General features: G+C 46.0%; 1 protein-coding gene across 4 annotated transcripts; it reads right to left on the minus strand.

The window, feature by feature from the left end:
• Positions 1-2782: 2782 nt before the first annotated feature.
• Positions 2783-23223, minus strand: CIPC (CLOCK interacting pacemaker). Of its 4 annotated transcripts, none has more exons than XM_070416097.1 (4): positions 23127-23223; positions 14495-14680; positions 10435-10604; positions 2783-6271 (listed from the first exon to the last, which is right to left on the minus strand). In XM_070416097.1, the coding sequence occupies exons 2-4, from the start codon at positions 14628-14630 to the stop codon at positions 5381-5383; spliced, it is 1197 nt and encodes a 398-aa protein (XP_070272198.1). In that variant the 5' UTR covers positions 14631-14680; positions 23127-23223; the 3' UTR covers positions 2783-5380. The 4 variants fall into 4 exon arrangements, with proteins under 4 accessions (XP_070272198.1, XP_070272207.1, XP_070272224.1 ...); XM_070416106.1 differs by lacking the exon at positions 23127-23223 and adding an exon at positions 22716-22772; XM_070416123.1 differs by lacking the exon at positions 23127-23223 and adding an exon at positions 20962-20980.
• Positions 23224-24713: the final 1490 nt, after the last annotated feature.

The following is a 24713-nucleotide window of genomic DNA, read 5'->3' on the forward strand; positions in this document are numbered from 1 at the left end:
CTAAACCACACTTGTGACTTTGCTGGCGGCTGTGGGTACCCTGGGCTGTGCTTCGGGCAGTTCCCGGCCCTTCCTCTCCTGTGGGGTCTGTGTAAGTCAGTGGTTCTCAACCTTCTGGCCCTTTAAATACAGTTCCTCATGTTGTGACCCAACCATAAAATCATTTTCGTTGCTACTTCATAACTGTAATGTTGCTGCTGTTATGAATCATAATGTAAATATCTGATATGCAGGATGGTCTTAGGCGACCCCTGTGAAAGGGTCGTTCGACCGCCAAAGGGGTCGCGACCCACAGGTTGAGAACCGCTGGTGTCAGTGACCACTCCCTTGCCTCTCCGGGGCAGCAGTGACACTCAGAAGCCCAGAAGGCTCACTGGGGAGCAGAGGGCTCAGACTTGACCGTGCACTAGGAGGACCACACCTCAGAACCAGGCTCTCCTGCGTTTGTTCAATACGAGGCAGCGCCTGCTGAGGGAGCACCTGAAAAACCAAAACCTGCACCTATACCAAGATAGTAAAAGCACCCCCGACAGGGAGCTGGGCTGACATCACCATTTATGCTTCCTCCTACAAATTAATAAACTGCCCCAAAGGCAGGGGAAGAGAGGAAGCTTAAACATGCCCAAGGGCAGGTTCCAGGCTAAGCTCTCCCATCTGCCCACCCAGTGGTGGAAGTAGGGGAGGCCCCGGAGACAAGAGAGACCCAGGCCGCCTCTGTTACAGAGACGTTTACCAGAACTATCGAGCACTCCCCCAGAACCACTGGATTCCTGAGTCTTTAGGAAAATCAGAGGTGGCTATTTTTACTCTCGGGCTTTCAAGCAGCTCTGAAGGCCTGGGGCTCGCTAATCACGCAACCTGGCAGGGGCCCTCGCGCAGGCGGGCAGGGTCCTGCTTTCCGTTTTTATTCCCCTCCTCTCCTCGCAGCTCCCACCCACTCTCTGGGTTGACTTCAGACTCCACAGGCTTCTCTCCCTCTTGCTCATCTCCTCCAGCTGCTGCAATCTGAGGCAGTAACCATCCAGGCTGTTCTTGCAAGCAGCTCTCTAACGTCTTGCATAACCACTTTCAGAAAGAGACAGGAAAGCCACGTGTTCTAAGAAAAAAGGAGGAATTGAGAGGAAAACGCCAAAGTGGCTGGACCCACAGACGAACTCCTTCCAAGAAATCAGACAGAGGATGAGTTGAGATTTGCTCTCTTCCCATTCGTTGTAAATAAGGTTTTGGTAAAAGTCTTAATTGTCCCAAGCAAATGACAATCCTAAAGGATAAGGAGCCTGCCTTGCTCTGTGGAGCAGCTTAAAAACCCGTCAGAGTCATTGTTTCGCACTTCACCATGACCCTGGATGTCACGTGACATCCTTCTATGACAAAGAACACGCGGGAACATCCTTCCTGGCTGTGGGAGAGAAATCAGGAAGGAAAGAAAAGCTAAATGACATACTCTCTGAAACATAAAACCAGGTCTGTCCTTCATCTCAGATGAGAGGAAAGAGCTTTTGCAGATGACTGACTAGGAAAGACCATGATTTGATTTAACCCCAAGCTATTCTCCTTTGGGGCTAATAAGTCTTTGGGAGTAGTCTTTTATATGGGAATTAGTGAATCCATGTTAGCTGCAAGGAAGGCAAAACCAATGAATACAGACTAGCAAAAAGGTTCTTCCGGAGTCACCTGCAGTAACAGTCTGACAGCACTGTAATATAAAGCTATCCTAACAGAGCACTAGGAACCCACATTGTAGGTAATAAATAAATAAATAAAAATAAATTAATCTATTAATTTTATGGCTCACCTGTAACCTAGGTAGAGGTCTTACAAATGGTTAGAGCTGAAAACTATGGAGAGACCCAGGTCCAATACTTTATTATTCAGTGAGAGGAGTGACACCTAGGCAGGCCCAGTCACTGATCCAAAGTCACCTAGCTAATGCGTAACACGTGACAGGCATGTGCAGGTCTGTTGACCCCAGCACACCAGGCTGCTATCTGCAGTGCTGCCATGAAAGATGTGGACTAAACAGACATGTTCACGAACAGGCATCTAGGTGGAATTATTTCCATGCGCAGGACTCATGCCGAGGGGGCCAGGGGTTACACACTCAAACAACGGTGCTCTCCTCCGTCTCGCAGGGTCTACTCTGGGTGCTCTCCCTTGTCTGGATTCTAAGTGACAGAAAATTGTGTTGGAGAGAAATAGTGCTGTAAGCATTAGAACCATGGCATCTCTGTAGGCCTTCAAATGAGGACAAGCTTTTAATTTTTCCAATGTCTTAAAAATCCCAGGAGGGGTATCCTGACTGGCCTTAGGGGCACCACACCCTTTTGGGATTCTCTAGGTGAAGCCTGAGGAGGAACAGAGCATCGGGAATCAACTCGGAATGCGTGGAGAAAGGCTTGGAGATGCACGTCTGTTGTAGAAAGAACTTCACTTAATGTGGCTTTAGTTTATCCTGTAGTGGACAACTGAAGTTTTGTCACTTCAAAATTCTCTATGTGAAAATGTCAGAGCAGATGGGAGAAATAATTGGACTCTATTCTCCTCTCCTCCCAACCTACCCAATATAAACGTCCAAGACTCTAGGGAACACTGGGCCATTCATTTGCCTCAAGATTGCTTGCACACTGGTCAAAGTCCGAACAATAAATTTCTGCAAGTTCAGTATCTAATCCCAAACTGCCCAAATGACATGAGTACATATGTTCAAAACTTAAATCAATTCAAATATTTACTCTAGGTTTCACTTAGTATTTTTAAGCAGTTATAAAGCAAAAAGGCCAAATAATTTTCAAGTATGTGTCTTTTATTTTAATCTGACATTTCACAGTCAATTTCTACAAAACTTCATACTTCTTCAAAAGAATTCACATTTGGTAAAGAAATCTCTACCCTAAAGAACTCATAACTGGAAAAACACTTCGATATATGCACAAGTTACCTTCTGCTGAAGGAATCAATAAAGTCAGACAATACTATAATCAATAAACGGTAATGAGAGCAATAAATTACAATGTCATTAAACTCCATTCCCATAACCAATTCAATCAGCAGCTTTTTCTAGGTTTTTTTTGTGTTTTTTTTAATATTGCCAACAAAATCTGCCAGAAGGACTGATTTGAGCTAAGAATGGCTTCACATGTTCAGAAAACAGTAGCTCCGCCACAGGACATCATACCAGATCAAATCTGCCTTGTGCAACCAACAGAGGTCTTTCTGGTCAACTCCAAGGTTCCTCCATTTGCTGAAATGGCCCCTGGCCCCAATGTCTGCTAGCTTCAATGAACTCTCCTACCCTACGTGGCTTCGCCTACCTCGAGCTCCACTAGACAACAAGCACCCAAGCTAAGAGCTTAGAGACTTCTAGCACTAAATCATAAGGCCAGACAAGAGCTGTGAGGATCAACGATGGCTTTCGTCATCTTTTACTGTGACAGAAGGGAATGCAAACCTTAATCTGGGAAGAAGATTCCAAGAGGCTTAGAGCTCCAGAAGGTTTTCGGATGGAATAAATTTGGTTCTCAGCAATTGTGTTCAGATTTTGACACTCAGTAAGACTCATGGCTAGTGCCAGGCTGTTCCGAACGCACCTGTCTCTGTAGCTCTGCCGCCAAATGCATTCTGCCAAAAAGGAAGCTTCCTGGCATGGTGCGCGAGTAGAGCTGCTGTGGTACTGCAGACTTGGGGAGGCAGAGGGGGGAGGCCCAGACAAAATACTCGAAGGAGCTGGGTCTGCTTAAAGACACACTGGCTCTGATCTCTGACACTCTTTCAGAAAGCAAATGGCAGGTAATAATTCTGTGTTAATCAGGAGTCTAGAGATTTTACCAAGTTATTTATTTCTACTAGTAAATCGGCCTTACCTAACTCATGCACGTTTGAGAATAGAGTGGAGGCGATCCAAAGCCTTGTAATTTTTAAACACCGTTAGAGTTACCACTACCTAGCAGATAGGAGCTTTAGCTTCTTTCTGGCCTTGGTAAAACTTCAAGAACATTTTCCTGTGTAAAAGCTGGTCACCCAGAAGTTGTTATTTAGGTTTTCAAGAGTAAAATTTTTAAATGAGAGGAGGAAAAGTTAGAGCTTTACTGTTAGAATCCAGCTTACCTTGACGATGAAGCTGAAAGCATGTGTGTCTGTAAATTCCCATCACAGCTTCCATTCCCAGGTGAACCTCACATACGCAACACCACACCTCTGGGCTTGCTGCCAATACCCAACGCATGGCAGAAACACAGAAGACGCTGCTCCTGCTCGCTCCAGGTCACTGTGCGTCACACGAAAGCTTTAGAGGCGAAACTGGTAAGAAGCCAACTTTGTGGGCTTATATTTCATATAATTTTATGAAAATTATTAGGATGATTTTAATCCCAAATCTATCCAGCTTAATAATCACATCTTTCCTCTTTTAGTAAAACAAAAGAAGAAAAAGTGGCAGCAGAGCGTTAATTTACACCACTCACTCACTCTCAGGCACCATGAAGCTATCATTAAGATTTTCACACATCAAACAGGTTGTATTGTTTCAAAAGTAGAAAGAAAAAAAGCACAAATTACTGGAATCTTCCAGCTCCCGACCAAGAGATACTGACCATGTGTTTCTTCAGACTCTAACTCAGAAAAGCAACTCATCAACTGTAACTCCAGATGGTACTGCATCCGTTCCATACTTTAAAAAGCTGAAGTTATTTTGCCTACCAGTTTAAGTGAAGAGAAACCTGGTTTGTGATGAAAGTGTCAGAGTTAAATGGTACCACCCTTTTCCTTTGACTTTCAAGTTTAAGAAAACAAAGCTTTAAGTCATTAAGTGTTTGCTCCCTAGGCCCAGCCTGTGCCCAAAGCATTTTAGGTTTTGGCCAAATGGCATGATGCCTTAAGGAATGCAACCACACCTCCTCTTATTTTTCTCTAAGATATTCAAGGGAAGACCTGGGAAGGGATCCTTGTCACCTACTCCCTGGCTTGACAGGTGTCATTCAGTATGCTCATCCATGTCACTGCACCTCTGATCAGTTAGTGAGTGGGACAGTGGGAGGTGATCAGGGTTAGTGACTGGGATGATGGGAGGTGACAGCTAGAGCTCCACACACTCCTCTCTTCTGCTTTGCCCCGTGACCCACCTAAGCACCTGCAGGCTAAGGAAAAGGGACTCAAGGACACCCCGAATCTGAGGTCCTCAGTGGAACAGAGACATATGTAAACTGGGCACAGACCACAGGTTAAGACAGCAGCCAGGGATTGGCATGAGGCTTCATAAGTGAACTGTTGAACAGTTTATGAGTAGAAGGAAAAGACCTTACATAAGCTTTGGGAAACAGGAGTAAGATAACAGCAATAGAGTTAAAAAGAACCACTCAAGTAACAGGAAAGTCTGCCTTCTGTGCTATATGTCTGGGTGATCAGAGAATGCTTCTAGGTCACCGCCAGCATGACTAGCCCCCAGTGTTAGCGATGCCTGCAGCCTGGCCCAAGCCTGAGGAGCCCTGCTCTTGGCGGCCTCTATAAACAGCTGGGTCTGCTCCTTTAGCTGGTCTAGCTCCACCTGTGTTGCCTGGTTCTGACGAATCAGCTCCTTGGTTTTCAAAGTGATCTCCAGCAAGCCGGACTTATGCAGGACTACCAGGGTGTTCTGAAAGCGCCTGTGTTTGCTGGGCAGCTGCTCTGAGAAGAGATCTGGGCTGCGGCAGAGGTGCTCTGCGGCCCACAAAGGTGAGCTATAATTAGCTGACAGTGGTGACAGGGGGGAGGTGCTCTCTACCCCATGCAGAGTGCTGTCTGATGCGCAGACAGGACTGGCGGGGGAAGCAAAGGTCAAGCTGGGAGCTTTAGCCACATGGCTGCTGGACACGGGCTGAAGAGTCTGTGGACTTCCGCCTGCCACGAGGGAGGGCACACCCTGCAGAGCTGAGTCCTCCACCAGCTTGGCACTGGGGGGGGCTGCAATCGGGGGACTGGATGACACAGCACCTGTCTTTGTGGGCTCACTGGCGGGCAGGCTCGGCCCAGGTCTCTCAGTACACATTTTCTTCTGCGTTCCACGATCTTTCTCTTTTGGGCTGAGGGAGAGGCCCCTTTTGCCTGGGTGTGGGGCTATTTTGGTGTAAGAATTCAGAATGGGCAAGTAGTTCCTGGAGTCGGACCTTTTCTCGCCAGCGTGACATGGGCTGACAGGCGATGGCACAGGTGGGTGAAGGAACAGGAGCTGTGGCTGTGCCGAGATCACTTCGAAGGAGGGCTGGACGGTCCATGACTGGAGCTGGGATGAGCTGCTGCCCTGAAAGCAGATGAAAACAGCACACTCCTTGTTACCTGCTTCTGCTAAGGGGCAAAGCAGAGATTTACAACAATTTCACGTTCAGAGCTTCCCTCACAAAACAGGTAGCCCTTTCTGAAGAGCGTGATTGGAAAAGTGGCTTAAAAATCCATTTGGGCCTGCCATTATAATTTTTTTTTTAATCCTCACCTGAGGATATTTTTCTATTGATTTTAGAGAGAGTGGAAGAAAGAGGGAAAGACAGAGGGAAATATCAATGTGAGAGAAACACATCAATTGGTTGCCTCCTGCACACGCTCTGACCAGGGCCCGAGCTGGAGAGGAGCCTGCAACCGAGGTACATGCCCTTGACCTGAATCAAACCTGGGACCCTACGGTCCACAGGCTGACACACTATCCAATGAGCCAAACCGGGTAGGGCTATAATTTCTCCCTTTCTTTCTTTTTTTACACTTTTCCTAAGGCAAAACTGAAGGAAATACCTATTTTTATTCAAGTGCTACCACTCAGGAAGAGAAACTGTAGGTAGATGACGTAATGACATAGTTAAGGTCACAATTGAGGCAATAAAAACATGGGTAATACAACTGCTTGGCATGGTTAAAATGTGCTCATTTCAAGACTACAAATGTGACTTTACACAAGAGTCTGTCTTCATTTAGTTACATCTGGACCCTCTTTTACCTGAACACAACTTTTGATTAAAGTCACATATTGTCAGGAGTCCATGGGCCCCCTTTTTAAGGCAGTGACACCCAACAATCATAAAACCACTCAAGATAATAACAGTTATCAGATATTGGTGCTTACTACAAGCTAGCACTGTGTGTGATGTTTTACATGGATTGTTTCCGTAACAACCCTGTGAGGTAGTAATCATTTCCCTTCACAAGTAGAAAACTGAGGTGTAGAAAGTTGAAATGAGTTGCTTTAAGTCAACAAGATACTAAGTGACAGAGCTGGCTCTAAAACCCACTCTAACCATTCTACTACACTGCCTTTGTTATATTACTCCTCAGTTATGCATTTTCATTTTTAATTAAAGTACTGATTCAGATGGAAAGCTAATAAAGAAGGGCATGGCTATCTTTTTCCAATATTTAAAAGCCAGTCCAGTTCCAACCTGGTCCCAAAGATATGAGCTGGTGGGGTAGTCACTGCTGAAGAGAGCTATCTCCCACACATGCCCACCACACCTTTGAGCTTCCTCGATGTGTGGCTAGAACAGGGGTGGGCAAACTTTTTGACTCGAGGGCCACAATGGGTTCTTAAACTGGACCGGAGGGCCGGAACAAAAGCATGTATGGAGTGTTTGTGTGAACTAATATAAATTCAAAGTAAACATCATTACATAAAAGGGTACGGTCTTTTTTTTTTTTTTTTAGTTTTATTCATTTCAAATGGGCCGCATCCGGCCCGCGGGCTGTAGTTTGCCCACAGCTGGGCTAGAACGTTAGGCCAGTTATAGTTCATCTCCTATGCAAAAGTTGGGATCACCTGGAGAGTCCATTCTGAAGCCCTCTTGGTATTCAGATATACGCTGGATGTACTACGTAAGCAAGCAGTGCTAGGCCTAGCACCACACTTCCCTGTCAGAGCAGATCCAAAAGCAGGGGTCTTTCGAAGCAGACATCAGCCTAGTCCAGCTCAGTCAGAAGGAAAATATCAGGCTATTCCCTTAGTCACTCATGCCCTAAGGGTAGACCTACTATGAGGCAAATGGATCCAGAAAATTTCTAATTCACTGCTTTCCTAAGCTGATTTCACTGGATTCTTCCTAATGCTGCTATGCCCATTGCTGTAGTAGATACTTAGCTTACTGGTTCTAATTATTAGATTTTACAATATATTATTTATGTTGAAAAAATCTGAGGGAATACGGGACAAGATTTTAGACTTGGCTACAATCTCAGGGTCATTTTCCACGAAGCCTTCACATTGAAGATGAGGAAACTGAAGCCCAGGTGATTAAGTAATTGTGTGCAAGATCACAGTCGAGTGGCAGAACTGGAATCAGACCTTCAAAAGAAAAGTATCTAAGACCAAGACATTAGCCCAGCTGGTGTGGCTCAGTGGTTGAGCGTCGACCCATGAACCAGGTCACGGTTTGATTCCATCAAGGCACATGCCTGGGTTGTGGGCTCGATCCCCAGTGGGGGGTGTGCAGGAGGCAGCTGATCAATGATTCTCTCTCATCATTGATGTTTCTATCCCTCTCTCCCTCTCTCTGAAATAATAAAAAATATCTATATATATAAAAGCCTAAGCAACCAGCCGACCAGCTGGTAGCTATGACATGCACTGACCACCAGGGGGCAGACACTCAACACAGGAGCAGAAACCACCGGCATGGAAACATGGAACAGACTGATGAATCTCAGAGGGAAGGGGGGGTGGGGGGAGGGCAGGAAGAGATTAACCAAAGATCTTATATGCATACTAGAGGCCCAGTGCATGGATTCGTGCACCTGTGGGGTCCCTCGGCCTGGCCTATGTCTTCTCGAAATCCAGGACTTCTCAGGGGATGTCGGAGAGCTGGTTTCGGCCCGATCCCCACAGGCCAGGCCAAGGGGCCCCACCGGTGCATGATTCGGGCCTCTAATACAGCGTCACCAACCTTTCGGATCTCACAGACCACCAGTGGTCTTCGGACCACGGTTTGGCGACTGCTGCTCCAATGGTTTCCTGAAACCAGTGGTCACCAACCTTTCGGACCTCACAGGCTACGGGTTGGCGACCACTGCTATAGTATATATATATATAAAATAAAACCAAGACATTACACAAAATACACATATTTTTAAAAGTATATCACTATTTTAATGTTGGAATGTGCTGGATTCTAACGTGTGAAAAAACAAGACGAAACTCCTAGACGACTCCATCAGGTTCGCCCGCCCCAAGCCTCCCATCTGCTGATGGAGCCAGCAGCCTCCCGGCAGGCCTTTGTCCTGGAGAATGCAGCTCTGCTGGAAAAACCTACCCACTCCTCAACTGTGGGCTGTTCTCCGCCCTGGGGAGCTGCCAGCCTGCCTAACAACAAAGAAGGCATATAAACACAGACACACAGGAAGGACTGACAAACAGGGAGCCAGAGAGGAAGGCGGGGATAGAAAGAGCCAGGAGAAAGGAAGCCCTGAGAAGCATCACAGCACTGATGGGGTCTGGACAAGCTCATCTGGGCTCCATTACGTGTCTTTATTCTCTCTCTTCGTTTCAATAAGCAGAGCTATTTTTCCTGCTGAGGTGATTTGTCACGCAAGAATTTCCAAATTCTTTGTCCAAACTCACCAGGTTGCCTTGTTGAAAATCCGTTTGTGTTCCTCGGAAATAACTAGGTAATAGTTGAGACATAAGGTTTCATGTCAGGCTACAGCCGTGTATGTTCTTCTACCTGAGCTGGAAGGTCAGCAGCATAAAGCTAGCTTCCAGCAGCCTCATCAATGGCCCCATGGGAGAGCTGATATATTTTAGAGCAAAGCAGGGTAAGGTTAAGTGTTCTTGAACCCAGTTCATCTGATTAAGTTCTTGGTTCCAAACATGGGGGCTTAGATTTTCATCTAAATCTTTTCTTGCATATCTGGACAATAATCACATATTATGCATAGTTATGTAATCAAGCCCCAACAGGATGTGTTTCAGCTCCACAGCAATGCCGTGCAGACTCTGCTGGGGCAGCCATACCTTAACCAAAGAGCTGCTTTTCCACTAACGGCACGTCCTTGGCTGATTACTAAGAAAAGGCTCAGAATGTGACAGGAGAAACATGGAAATTGCCTCCATTTCTCAAACAAATAAATGCATCCTACATTTCTAAATTCCCAGGGCATTTCAAGTTAAAAAGAGATTCTTTTGTTTATACCCTGAATTCTGTCATCTATTAACTGTACTATGAAAGTTATGACATTTCTGCTTGGTTCTTTTATACATGACTAAAGAATTCCGGTGCTCCTCTGGATAAACTAGGGATACAGAAATAAAATAGTCTTGCTGTCCTGGAGTCCTTTTTAAACACTGTCAGTAGTTGAAAGGAAACATCCTTTCCCCAGGACAGAGTACTCGGCAGCGGAGTGGTTCTAGTGCTCTGCGTCTAAATCCCTCCCGGGCGGAGGGGAGCCTCTGCACACAGGAAGCCCAGGCACTTGAACTTGCACCCCCCTCACCTGTTTGACCAGCACGTTCTTCATGACGACCATGGGGGACAGAGTGGGGAAGGCACTGCTCGCAGCCTTGGAGTTCAGTCTTGGCCGGTCTTCCCGGCTCCAGCCTAAGGCGCTCAGCATGTCCTCGGACTCCATTTGCTCCGCCGAGCTCAGACATTCCGAACTCCCATCTGGTGGGCAGGAAAACGGACAGTTCACCCAGGCTCTAGGCTAGAGGCTGGTAACCAGGCCTCCTGGGGAGTGGCGGGACTCCTTGAAACTGAATGGAACATTTGTGAGATGGGTTTTTGTGCATTTTTCTGAGGAGAGGGTCTTTAGCTTTCATTGGACTCTCAAAGGCATCCATAATTATCACCTCTGCCCCCAAAGATTAGGAATGACTGCCCGAGGACTCCTTTCTAACTCTTACAGACAAAAGCCTGCATCAATTCAGGTTCCTGTGAAAGTAATCATCACCAGTCTACAGAACTGGGTGGAAGGCTTCAAAGTTAGTTCATTTCATTACTTTCACATTGACGTTTCTATCTCTCTCTCCCTCTTCCTTCCTCTCAGAAATAAAAATATATTGTAAAAAATAATAAACACAAAACCTTAAAACTTACATCCATGCGGAAATTGAAAGAGCTTCTTCCTAAGTTTTCTAATTGTAAATTCTGGATAAGTTCATCAAAGCTGAGGTTTAAAATGTGTCTGTCATTGTTGTTCCCTCTACCCAGTTAGACATCTCCTTTGTTGCTGTGTCTACTGGGACCCTGCACATCGGGTGATAGATACTCTCCAAGGCAAAGAAAATAAGAATGCCCTCCGTGAATCCATCACTAAGGACTTATTTAGCTATCTACTGGAGCATCCCCAGAGACTGCTGTAACCCTGCTAGGAGGCGTCTGGGGATACCCTAAATGCTCATCAGGAATCACAGAGTCAACTAGATGAGGCAGGCCCGGAATGAAACTTTAATTTAAATGAGGACAACTGTCAACACTTGCAGTTAAGTCAGAACCACACATGTAGTGCTTGATTTGGGCAAAGATCATCAATGGATGCCAAAGCCACAGGTCAAGAGTTTGTTGGGGAGAAGAATTGTCATACAATCTCAAAATACCATCTCATAAATTGCTTATAATTACAAAGAAAAAAGGGTACTTTTACATTGAAAAAATCTGGTATATGCTACCTTAAGCAAGTGTAAACACCACCTTAACCAAGTGATCAACCAGAGCACCAGCAAGAATAAGACAAACATAAGAGTCTCCTTATGTGTGCAATGAGAAGGATATAACAGAAAAAGTGCAGTAGGCTGTAAAAAAATGTTATCCTGATTCGAGTAATGGGGAAGCTATCAGAAAAATCCAGAGTGTGGGACATTCTACAGAACAACAGGCCTAACTCATTCAAAGATGTCGATGTCATTAAAGAATAAAAAAGGAAAGGATAGGAAAGATGAGGGAGCTGCTCTAGATTAAATAAAACTAAAAAGACAGGACAACTAAAAGAAATGTACAATCGTCAATGGACCCAGGATCTAAAACAAACGGACCAAAAGACTCACAGTTAAAAAGGACACTACTGGGACAATGGGCAAACTCTGACTATGGACTGCAGCTAATTAAAAATCGCAGATTAGCTCCAGCCGGTTTGGCTCAGTGGATAGAGAGCCGGCCTGTGGACTGAAGGGTCCCGGGTTCAGTTCCAATCAAGGGCACCTGCCCATGTTTTGGGCTCCATCCCCAGTAGGGGGCATGCAGGAGGCAGCCAATTGATGCTTCTGTCTTATCATTGATGTTTCTCTCTCTCTCCCTTTCCCTTCCTCTCTGAAATCAATAAAAACGTATTTTTTAAAAATCACAGATTACATCATTCACCAAGTGACTGAAATAATAACTCAGGCAGTGACGAAATCACTGGCACCTGGCCCAGATGTGGCTGGAGGCATTCACTGGGGTCACTTTCTGGAGCACAACCAGTTCGATTGGTTTTAACACTGCCTGTGTCTGACCAGCACAACACTTCTTAAAGCACTTCTACAGAATAAGGAAACTATCAGAAACACCATCCAGACTTTGGGACATACTACATAACAACTGCCTGAAGTTGTGGGAAAGAGAGGTACCAAAATGTCAACAGTATTGAGAAGAAATAGGTGGTGGGATGATAGATAATGCTTATATTTTTCTTTCCAAGTTTCTACATGTCTAAGCTTCTACAATGAGCATGTATCACCTTTGTGATATGAAAAACAGATGAAATCAAACATGACCTTAAAAAAAGACAGAGACAGTAAGCCTGCAGTGTTTCCCAACCCTGTCTGATTACACAACTCACCAGGCACAGAAAATAACCCCCACATTCCAGGCCCTCCCCCAAGGCCCTCAACATCACAGCGTCCAGGACCGGGGTCTGGCGAGCAGTGTTTTTAACAAATGCCTCAGATGAGCCTTATGATGAGGCAAGTTTAGGAAACAGTGCTAAGCGACAGAGAAGAAAAACCAAAGGGCTACACGTTGGCCCTCGCTTCCCGACTGTCCTTATTCTAATCCCTCTGTCAGTAGGTGCTCTGTTCTTCTCTGAGCAACAGTCTATTTATAATTTGGCTTCTCACACAGCCTCCCTACGGGGAGGAAATATAATATACCAATCTAAGGATGAGGCAGATCTAGCATTCCTAACAGCTGTATTTCTCAGTGTAAGTTAATAAATCAGGAGCATGGACTGATTAGTCTCTGTGAGGATAACATTAAGTCTTCATCTAGGAGAGGGCTCCATCCCAGGGTGCTAACCCAGCCAGAATGCCCTAGCATCACCTTTCTGCATCCCTGGGCCAAAATGTTGACACTAGAGCTATGGTATGTCAAGCCACTACTCTCAGACCTGGAAATAAAGGTGCCTCAGCACAAAATTGAAAGGTTCACCGGGTATGCAGCTAACCCTTTCAGGTAAGGTTTGGACAAATTAGTAAGGAAAACTGGTCTCCTTTCTTGTCTCTAATAGATACTCAAGTCCAAATGCGAAATACATGGATATTGGGAGGATGGGTTGTAGAGGAGAAACATTTGTAAACAAAGCAAAATTACTTTCTTAGCAAAAAAGTTACTTTAACAAATTGTATACTCTTTTTGTTTTAATTTGTTACATGGTAACAACATGCAGTATTTTTTTCTGCAATGTAACTATTCCTATGAAAAAGGAGCGAAAACAACAGAATTATGAGCCCTTAAATATTTTTTCCAGTAACTACGTGCAACAGTTATAAGATTTAAAATTGAGTTGACATTCATGGATAATAGAGACCATTATAAACTTTTGAACAATAATAGATACAGAGGCAGAGCTGCCTCACACAGATTGTCAAACTGCAGCGGGAAGGCCGGGGAGGGTTGGGGGGCAGGAGGGAGGGGGGTAAGAGATCAACTGAAGGACTTGTATGCATGCATATGAGCATAACCAATGGACCTAAGACACTGGGGGGTAGGGGAAGCCGGGGTATTGTCAAGGGCGGGGAAAAAAAAGGACACATATGTAATACCCTTTGTAATGCTATAAGCAATAAAAAAATAAATAAATAAAAATAAAAAAAATTTTTTAAAAAATAAAATAAATAAAATAAAATTGAGTTGAAAAAAGATGTCAAATCCCCTGGACAGTGTGGCTTAATGGCTGAGCATCGACCTATGAGTCAAGAGGTCCGGGTCTGATTCCCAGTCAGGGCACATGCCTGGGTTGCAGGCTCGATCCTCAGTGTGGGGCGTGCAGTAGGCAGCCGATCAATGATTCTCTCTCATCATTGATGTTTCTATCTCTCTCTCCCTCTCCCTTCCTCTCTGAAATAAATATAAATATATATTTTTAAAAAAATATGTCAAATCACTCCTTCAGAACTAACCCTGTGGTGACTCTGATCGGTACCCTGCCATGTGGCACCAGAATTGTCATTTTAAGAGATCAGATATTTATTTATTCTGTATGTGAAAGTTTCCCATCCCTATCACACAAAGGAGTTTGAGGGAGGACCTCTTTCAGGCAAATCATTCATTACAATGTAGAAAGAACGAGGTATTTTAACCTGAAAATCCAGAGTCCTTGTCTGACTCGGCCGCTGCCATGCCGAGCTGACGAGCCACTTTTTTCATCTCTGTGCCTTTGCCTAGTTTGGCCGAGAGTCTTCTGGGGCTCTCTCTGGACGGGTTTTTCCTCTCCATGTTTTCTGGGCTGGAAGTGAGTTCACTAGGACTCTTTCATCTGGGTTGCCCTGTGAAAAACAACAATTACATAAGAAGTCACTGCCTAGAGAGCTGAAACAGGTGACTGAAATGGTGAGTAAAGAGAGGGCAAAGAACACTGGCCTCACCCACTTCCTCTGCATTTTCTCAGAGGTCTCAACTGAAAAGGCTTCCAGTTTACTGAGCAGTAGAAGCGTTTCCACCCAAAAGGAGGTCCACTGTCCTCTCCCTGCCCTCTACATCTATTACAAATTCAAGGCACACACACCACATTCAGTGGCGGCTTTGAAATGGCTAACAAAGGCGCAGTTGATTAGGTTTCTGGACCGGGTAACTCACCCTGCTCCCCGAGGGAGGAGAGCAGGGGGGATGCCCATCTGGGACAGGGCTTGCTTTCCCAGGTTACATCTGCCACTCCTGACTTACTGCCACCTCCCATAGTGTGCTTCTCAAGTTAACCTTTCACTGACCAGAGTAAAAACAACTCCTTTTATATGCATGCTACTTTTTGGCTTAAAAAGCACTTTTATGCACAAATAAGATCATATAGAATAGTGCTTTGCTTCTATAAAAGCCCACAACATTATTGCTGTTAATTTTATCTCACTTGACTCTCACGTCCTCCTCTCTGGCTATCCCATTTTATAGAGGAGGAAGTTGAGGTTCAGATAAGTTACATTCAGTCCTTTAAAAATCTTTATCAAGTGCCCACCATGAACCAGGACTGGGGATACAGGGTGAACGAAACAGACATGGTCTACCTTCCTGGAACTTACATTCTAGAGGGAGACAGACATTAATCAAGGAAGCACACAACCCTTTGCACTCCGCTGTCCCCTCTCAGGGGACATCGGAATTCTAGCATATCACTCGGATGTCCCCTCTCAGGGGACATTGCAGTTTATTAGTGATTACGGGGAATTGAGTTATTTCAACGCAACTTTTTGAGACATGCATGTTTCCCTGAAGTTTTATCTTGAAATGGCACAAGAAATTAAATCAAAATATCGTAAAATTACTAAGATATATACAAGAAATGTCAGCGGGTTTTGTGTCGGACGAGAAAGTGAGATGCGTGCTCACGACGGTCCGAGCACTTCGAGACGCCACTTGAAAAGAGCGATAAGGGGAGTTTGTAGAAGAAAGGTTGGTTTTCGAACATAGCGCGCACTGTATAGTGAGATATATAATTACAAATAAACAAGTCTACATCTGGAGGAAAAGATTTTCAAAGCTGAGCTCATTTTGGTTTGAAGCTTCGAGCAGTGCACATAGATCTAACGAGGAGAAAATCGGAAAAGTGATTCTTTTCTTAGTGAATAAATTGTTTGGTGAAAGCTATTTTGGTAAATATCATCTTGTCAGTTAGTAATAACAATTAGAAATTTTCAACCCATGCATTTATTCATATTTTTTATTAGAACAATGGCAAAGCATCCAACCACGAATGAGTCTCATGACACAAGTAGTAGTAAAGATGAGCTCCAGATAGACCTCTATACAGACACGTTAGAAAGACTAACTGTAGAACAAAACGACAGCAGTGATAGTGATATCGTTCAACCTAGAAGGCGACGAATTGTTCGCATAGATAGCGAAAGCGATAATAGTAGTATGGAAGAAAACACACGGCAACATGACAACGTATCGTCAAGTGAAGAGTGGGAAGATGTTACCGAATCGGACGTTCCTCCAGCCACGATAAATTTTGATTTACACGAAGAAATAGCCGGACCACAAGTCCCGAGTAACATAAAAGAGCCCATAAACTATTTCACATTATATTTTACTGAAGAATTAGTAGACAGCATAATAAAAGAGACAAACAATTATGCCAAAGAAGAAATTGGAAAGAAACAGTTGCATACAGAAAGAATAATACTATGCTTCTTGCGTGGAAAGATAAAAGAATTATTACCATGCTCACCAATTATTATAACACAAACCTACAATCTACCCAGAGAACATTACGCGGTAGACATATCGTAACAGTCAGTAAGCCTGAAATGGTGTTAGAATATACGGCAAATATGGGTGGTGCGGATCGTGCGGATCAATACGCTTCGACGTATTGTTTCCTCCGTAAATCGCTCAAATGGTGGAGGAAGTTATTTTTTGGGGGGTTGGAAATGTGTGTGATAAACTCATACATAATGTATCGCATTGAAAAACAAATAAGTAATGAAACGCCAATGACACACCACAAGTTTGTTAAGACACTCGTTGACCGATTAAAGGGCGATTTTTGTGTATCGAGAACGCGTCCATCCACATCTTCTGCGGACAATAGATTAAACAATAAACTACATATTCCCGATGTGGGACAAAGAAAACGGGACTGCATTGTGTATTCTAACAGGAAAACACCTGGTGGCAGGCGTCAAACCACTTATTACTGTCAAACATGCACTAATCAGCCTGCAATGCATATTGGGGAGTGTTACAAAACTTATACTGTACAAAATTATAAACAATAAAATATTGTTTTTTTTGCAAATATACATTCCTCGATGTCACCCAATTCATATAAGTCCAATATCATTATAATACGTTACTTGGTTCCAAAATTATACTAAATAATACGAGGGTCTGTAAATGCACGTTTCCACCGCAAAGTAGCGTCTAGTAGCTGGTAGCCAATGTCCAGAATGGTTCGGAGTGCAAAGGGTTAATTACTATTTTGATAACAGCTATGAAGGGGAGGGGCTAAGAGTCTGGGGGGACAGGGAGAGGAAGGCTTTCCCGAGGAAGTGACATGTAGCTGGGATCTGGAGGAAGACAGAGTTAGTGGGAAGGAGCAGAAGTTGGGAAGTTGGCTGGGGAAGGGGGCCGGTGGGTGTGGAAGTCTGAAAGCCCTAAGGAGAAAGGAGCCTGACACATTCAAAGAGCTGGAAGGCCCAGGGGGCCAGGGCACAGTGCAGGGGGTAGAAGGCCACGTGACACGAGAAGGGTCGGTGTGGGCCAGACAGGCAGTGCCTTGTAAGTGATGTTGTGAAGACTTTGGGTATTAAGAGCAAAGAGAAGTCACAAAAGGATTTTAACCAGAAAAGTGACAAGATCAGATCTGCATTTTAAAAGCATTTGGATGCTGGAGACTAAATTTAGGGAGAGGCCGGATCGACATTGAGACCATCTAGATCAGCGGTTCTCAACCTGTGGGTCGAATTACCCTTTCACAGGGGTCGCCTAAGACCATCGGAAAACACATATTGAATATATAATGACATATTGTTTTTGTGATTAATCACTATGCTTTAATTATGTTCAATTTTTAACCATGAAAATACATCCTGCATATCAGATATTTACATTACGATTCATAACAGTAGCAAAATTACAGTTATGAAGTAGTAACGAAAATAATTTTATGGTTGGGGGTCACCACAACATGAGGAACTGTATTAAAGGGTCGCGGCATTAGGAAGGTTGAGAACCACTGATCTAGATACTACTATGTAGTCCCGGTGACTGAAGGTGGTGGCAGTGACAGGAGAGAAGTGAACAGATTGGAGACACTTATTTAGAAGGCTGACTTGATGGGGCTTGGTGACTGCATGTTGGGGGACAGACGGTGGAGCCCAGAAGATATATGGTGGTGGTGAGGTGGTTCAGTTTAAGCCGTGAGAGAGAAGCGACCGTGGGTCTTCCAAGTAGAGATGCTTGTAGGCTGTCACATGTACATGTTGGGAGCCCAGGAAGAAGCACAGGTTTGCCCAGTGATAGCCAGTCCATTGCAGATCCATAACTAAGCTAACAGTGCAAAGAATTAGATGAATGAGCCCTTCAAAGGGCTGACAGAGGCTGAAAGCATTCCAGATATTCTAACAAGGCCATTTGAGGCAAAGAAGAATGGCAGCAAGATAAGAACACAAGGGCTATCACAGGGCTCAAGACAACAGGAGGCCAACAAGGAAAATGACAATAATAAAACTGCCCAAGTGCTGGTCTCAATGTTTGTGTTCCCCTCAAATCCATATGTTGAAATCCTAACGCCCAAAAATTATGGTATTAGGAGGCGGGCCCTTTGGAAGGTGCTTAAATCATGAGGGTGGAGCCCTCACAAGTAGGATTAGTGCCTCATAAAAGAGGCTCCAGACAGCTCCTTAGCCCCTTCCACCACCCAAGCACCCTCATCTCAGACTTCCAGCCTCTAGAACAGTGATGGCGAACCTTTTGAGCTCCGCGTGTCAGCATTTTGAAAACCCTAACTTAACTCTGGTGCTGTGTCACATATAGAAATTTTTTGATATTTGCAACCATAGTAAAACAAAGATTTATAGTTTTGATATTTATTTTATATATTTAAATGCCATTTAACAAAGAAAAATCAACCAAAATAATGAGTTCGCGTGTCACCTGTGACACGCGTGTCATAGGTTCGCCATCACTGCTCTAGAATCACTAACAATAAATTCCTGTTGTTTGCAAGCCACCCTGGCTGAGATATTTTGTCATAGCAGCCCAAGTAGACTAAGACAGTAGTAGGTGTAAACAAAGCCTGGCAGCATTTTAATTCGCAGTCCACTCGCAGCTCCATCCACTTGTCCTGAGTGCAGAGAAACACGAGCCCCCTGCCAACAGCACTGTATCTGGAACACCCTGAAAGGCCAAGGCTGAACATTTCTGCCAATCAGGACCTCATGGGGAACATCAACTACTCCAGAAGCAGAGGAGGGATTCAAGATAAACAAAAATTAAACAGAAGACAAGGATGCTTTACGAGTGTCCCTGAGCAGCCCTCTTGTTCATACGTTTGCACACAGTGTAAGTGGGCAAAAGGGAACACACACTGATCTGAATGAGACTGAATCATAAACACAACTGCAAGTAAAAATTACTTTGTACCATACTGAGTTCATTTAAAGCAGTGGTTCTCAACCTTCCTAATGCCGCGACCCTTTAATACAGTTCCTCATGTTGTGGTAACCCCCAATTTCATTGTTACAAATTGAACATAATTAAAGCATAGTGATTAATCACAAAAACAATATGTAATTATATGTGTTTTCCAATGGTCTTAGTCGACCCTGAAAGAGTCGTTCAACCCCCAAAGGGGTCGCGACCCACAGGTTGAGAACCGCTGATTTAAAGGAACTGGTCTCCCCATGTCAAACCAAGCACCCGTTCACAGGTCACAGGTTTAGTCCTCGGTGCATAGGAGATAAACAATGGCACTGTCACATCTTGTACAGCACTACGCAAAAACAACATCTCTCTATTGGATGGCCAGGAAGTTCAACAGTGCAGCCTAAAAAACAGACTAAAATGTATAAGTGTATCTCTAATTAAATCAGAATCCCTTTGTATGAAAACCAAGAAATGTGCATGGAAAGTGAATAGGAGGTTTCTTCAAAATGGAAGTAGATGTCGCTTCTGGGTGACCAATCAGATGTATCATTCAAGTCTGCCCCTACTGTTGATTTAGATTAGGAAAGCAGCTCATGTTAGTTGCAACTGAGTTAGAACTTGACAAAGTTTCAAATTATCTTACAAAATACGGATTACTTTATGGGTATTTTAGATAAGGCATCCCAATTTAGCCTTCTACAATCCTTGTGAAGGAGGAGAAAGGTCTTGCTGGTGTTATTAAAGTGTATTCAATGGAGCTCCAAAAAGATACACAGGAATTTATTCTGGCCAGTCAAGAATATGCAGGACAACACTGAGTATGAAATAAAAAAACTGAAACGTTGACAAATTGGTTAAAAGAAGAACAGATACTAAAATTTTAGATCCTGGGGAACTGGCGGCAGTTGGAGGTAAAAAGCACTGTAGAATAGTAAATTAACTACTTTGGATGTGGAAGTGACTAAAGTGTGAAAGCCCTGTCCTAAGTTCTCCTTATGCCACAGGAAGCCTGAGTGCCCAGGGACGTTCAAAAAAGATGCCGAATGAAGGGCTACATCCAACTTGGACCTCTCTGCTCTGAGAGGAGAGGCGCTTCCTCCCCAGAAGTGGCACTGAGGTCATCAATCAAACAGGCCCACTCGCACACAGCACAGGTGAGGCTCTCTCCCCAGGAGAGAAGCAGCGGGATGGCATTTACTGCTGCTGCTCTCAAACCCAGGGCCACACAAATGGCAAAATCTGAAAACCTCAAGATTTTCTTCTTCCTCGGCATTATTGTACTCATAAGCTGACTAGGGGTTAAAAATGGGTTATGGGGACTCCCCTCCCCACATGGGAGTCTGTGTTGTGGGATTCTTTCCCCTTCCCCACGTGGGAATTTGTACTTGTTCTTTAATAAATTTCCACCTTTGCTATAAAAAAGGAAGAAAAAGTAAAAGGAAATGGGTTACCATGCTCTTACCCACTGTGCCATCTCTGCTTCCTGGCACAGACTGGAAACTACTACCATCACGTACAAACATCTCAGATCCTCATGAGCCTGACTCTGCACTAAAAGGACTCCCACTTAAGCTTCCCAAGCTGTCAGAATCGACCCTGACTGGGCCTCTTAATAAGTAACAGGTAACACGGTGTCCAAAGGTTTCCAGAGAGAACAGTACGTACTAAAACTTATCATGGAAAGTGAACATAAACACAGAGGCTTATATAAACAGGTATAAGATAAAATTCTAGCAAGTGCTCCACAGCACTTGGCTCTTGCTTCTATTTTTGCACTTCTAACATTAGACTCTAATTATTTGTCTCTTCAACCTCAACAGTTTTTTTTTTAATCTTTGCAACCTCAGCTCCCAACAATATGTGTGAGATACTCAACAGAATAATAAATGCCTGCAAATCCCCTCTCCTGCTGAGCCTCGCTGACAGCCCTAGCAGCTTAGCTGTCACTGAAATACCTGAACAGCTTGAAGGTCAAGAGTCGGCATTTCCAAACGCCATGGTTACCTCAAGACCTAACTTCCAGCTCTGGTCTCCCGCAGGAAGATCTCTCATCTACCCCTTAATCTAAGATGAAAACTCAGGGATAAATCCATCAACCGAATTAAAGGTTGGTCTAATCCAAAAACAATCTCTATGATGATGTAGGCTTATGAATAAAAAAAAAAAAAAGGACACCCAAGGTTTACAAGGAAAGAATCTGAAATGCTGCTCTCAGATCTTTCCTTTTATAGATACTTGGCAACTTTCCCAAGAGCTCAAGTTTCCTTTAAAATGTGTCACATGTCTAACAGCCATGCATGGACAGAGTTGCGAAGAGAAAGCCCAAGCAGAGACCTTACAATAAAGTAACAAGGCCATAAAAAACTAAGACCTTACAGCCCAGAAAACCATGAGTAATCCCAGTTTGAATTATGAATACATTACAGAAGTCGTTTTCTCTTGGTCTGCATGTTGGGAGATACCATTCTGGGGAAATGTCTGTGTATTTTAACAGGGAACAACCCCTTTACCTCCTGGTGATGCCTAGATCTCTTCACATTCATCTTTCCCTTCACATCCATTTTTATTCTTCAACTTGGCTGCAAAGATTCATGTCAAAGATCCTAAACCCCACTCCCATACAACGTCCTGTTTGGCACCTGGTGTGGCTCACTCCATCCTCCTCTTCCAAAGAGCAGATGATTAGAGAACTTCCCTCAAGGCGCCCCCCCCACCCCCCACCCCCCAGCAGGGTTCGCAGCAACAGTACCCACTCCCATTCGCACCAGCCCACGCGTGTCTGTGCCAGGCAGCAGGAGCGCCCTCCAGGCCCCCGAGCTGCCAGCTCAGCAGGGCAGCACTGGGCAGACCCTAGGACTGTGCTGTGGCTGGCATACCACCAGCCGCCCAGGGCAAACGCCCAGGCCATGCAACCTGCCAGGACTTGGGCAATAGCAGGGAGCCTGATTTCGGCCTGGATCAGAGCTTCCCCCCCCCCACCCCCGCCCCAACTCACCCACTAACTCCTTTCTTGGCACTTCTTTCCCATCTCCCCAACCCCTGGCACCAGGCCTGGCCGCCTGGCCACCCAGGAGAAATCACCAGCCAAGTGAGTGGCAACACGTCTCTGGAAAGGACAGCACACCTGTGCCCGGACCCAGAACGGGGCGCCACCTCCAGCCCCCAGACCGGAGTCCCAGGGCCGTCACCAGGTTACCAGCTCCCGCACCCACTCACCTGCCCGTTCCCTGGGCCTCAGCTCACAGCCTGGCCGGAGGCCTCCGGCTCGCCCCGGCCCAAAGCCCACAGCTGTCACCTCCAGGGCTAGACCCGCCCCCCCCCACCCCCCGCCCTAAGGGTCTCACCCCACTGGCACCCCACACCAGCCCCCTCTCGGTACTCCGCCTCCTCCTCGCCCTGGACTCCCTCTCCCACCAAGGCCCGCCCCTCAAAACTAAACCCACCAACGAACTGGGGGAGGGACGCACACCCTCTGCTCCCACCATTTGGGCCTCTGTCTGACCCCCTAAAGTCCTGATTCTCCCTCTTGCCTACCTCGCGACCCTTCTTCTTGCCCCTACTCTCACCTCCTCTCCCACGCTCCCCGCCCAAACCCTCTCCTCGTGCGCCCCGTCCTCCCTTCCTCACCTCGGGCCCGGGTCGGGGTCGCCACTTCAAGCACAGCCTGCGGGTCAGGTGGCGCATGCGCCGGCACGGGCCCGCGGCTCCATGACAACCCAGTCGTCGCCGGGTCTGGAGCAATCCCCTCGGCTTCCCGCCCCTTTCTCCTCCCCCCGCCTCCGCGGCGGCTTCCGCCAGCCACGTGACCGGCTCGGAGGACCCGGCACCATAGAGACTGCTTGCTGTCCTCCTAGAGGGGCCCTTCGAGGCGCACCCTGTCCCCGCCTCCGCCGGAACGCGAGCCCCTCCAGCCTCTCAGGGGGCGCGGACGTCCCGAAGAGGCCGACGCTCTCTCCGCGGAGGGCGGGCGTCTCTATGGCTTCTTCCCGGGCCCCGTCGCCATTTTGTACGGGGGACCTTGATCCCCCAGCGGCTGGGGTGCGGTATCGGGGCAAGGTTGGGAGAAGTTTCTGGCATACACGGCAGGAGGCACGATTCTCCTGCGGGAGCGGGTGGAGGTTGGCTCTCGTTTTGTATGCCGGGACACCGCCAGGGTTGGGGGCCAGGACAGGCCATGCTGACTGGCACGCGCGCCCCGGGTGGCGGCGCCCCGCGTGGGAGGACATGCGGCCAGCCTCCCGCCCCCTCTGCCGGCGGAGGCGTGCCCGACCGCCCTGCGCCGCTCACGTGTTTGCCACGCCTGTCCGGGCGGTCGGTTAGCCTTCCGTACCACCCCACAGACCAGGCGGGGACGCAGTCCGCGTTTCTGTTGGGTGATTCCATGTCACTTGGTGTGTAAGTTACTTTGTCTCGGGACACTGTCCTCCGTCCAGCTCTGAGTGAAGCGACAGAATGCAGACGCTGCACTCGCCAAAGACTAAAAGGGGTGGCCCTCGCCGGTTAGCTCAGTGGGTAGAGCATCGGCCCGCAGACGGAAGGGTCCCGGATCATTTCCAGCCAAGGGCGCATGCCTGCGTTGCAGTCTCATCCCCATTAGGGAGCGTACAGGAGGCAGCCGATCAGTGATTTTCTCCCATCATTGATGTTTCTCTCTCTCTAACCCTCTCCCTTCCTCTCTGTAAGGATTTGCCATATCAAGACTAGTAGGAAATCAATAAAAAAATATTTTAAAAAAAGAATAAAAGGGTTTGGGACCAGTTGAAGTGATGCTTTGAATCAGCGTTGCTTATTCATTTAGAAAATATTCCTTTGCTGGTGAAAAGGAGGGGACACGATTTAAAGAGACTGACAGGTGACAAGTTCTAGAGCTGCCCTGTCCAATAGGGTAATGCTAATCTTCGGAGGGTATTGAACTAATTAAAAAGCGGGGCGAGGGGGGGGGGGGGATAATCTGCTTAGATATACTGGTCACATTTCAAGCCCTCAATAACCACATGTAGGTAATGCCTACGTTATTGGACAGCTCGGATGCTGGTACATGGCCAGCATCGCAGAAGGTTGGATTGGACCGCATGATCTGGATGATAAAGCAGGGGGACTGGCCCTAGGTAGGTAGTCCAAGCCTTTCTTAGGGCTGCTGGGTCGCAATTAATCACGTTAGTCCTCCAGGCACAATGCCCATGTATTACTAGGCATGGATGTATTAGCATAAAC

Source organism: Myotis yumanensis, unplaced genomic scaffold (assembly GCF_028538775.1).
Source record: "Myotis yumanensis isolate MYYU_CA2020_CCGP unplaced genomic scaffold, mMyoYum1.0.hap1 SCAF_1, whole genome shotgun sequence".
Classification (NCBI taxonomy): Eukaryota; Metazoa; Chordata; class Mammalia; order Chiroptera; family Vespertilionidae; genus Myotis; species Myotis yumanensis.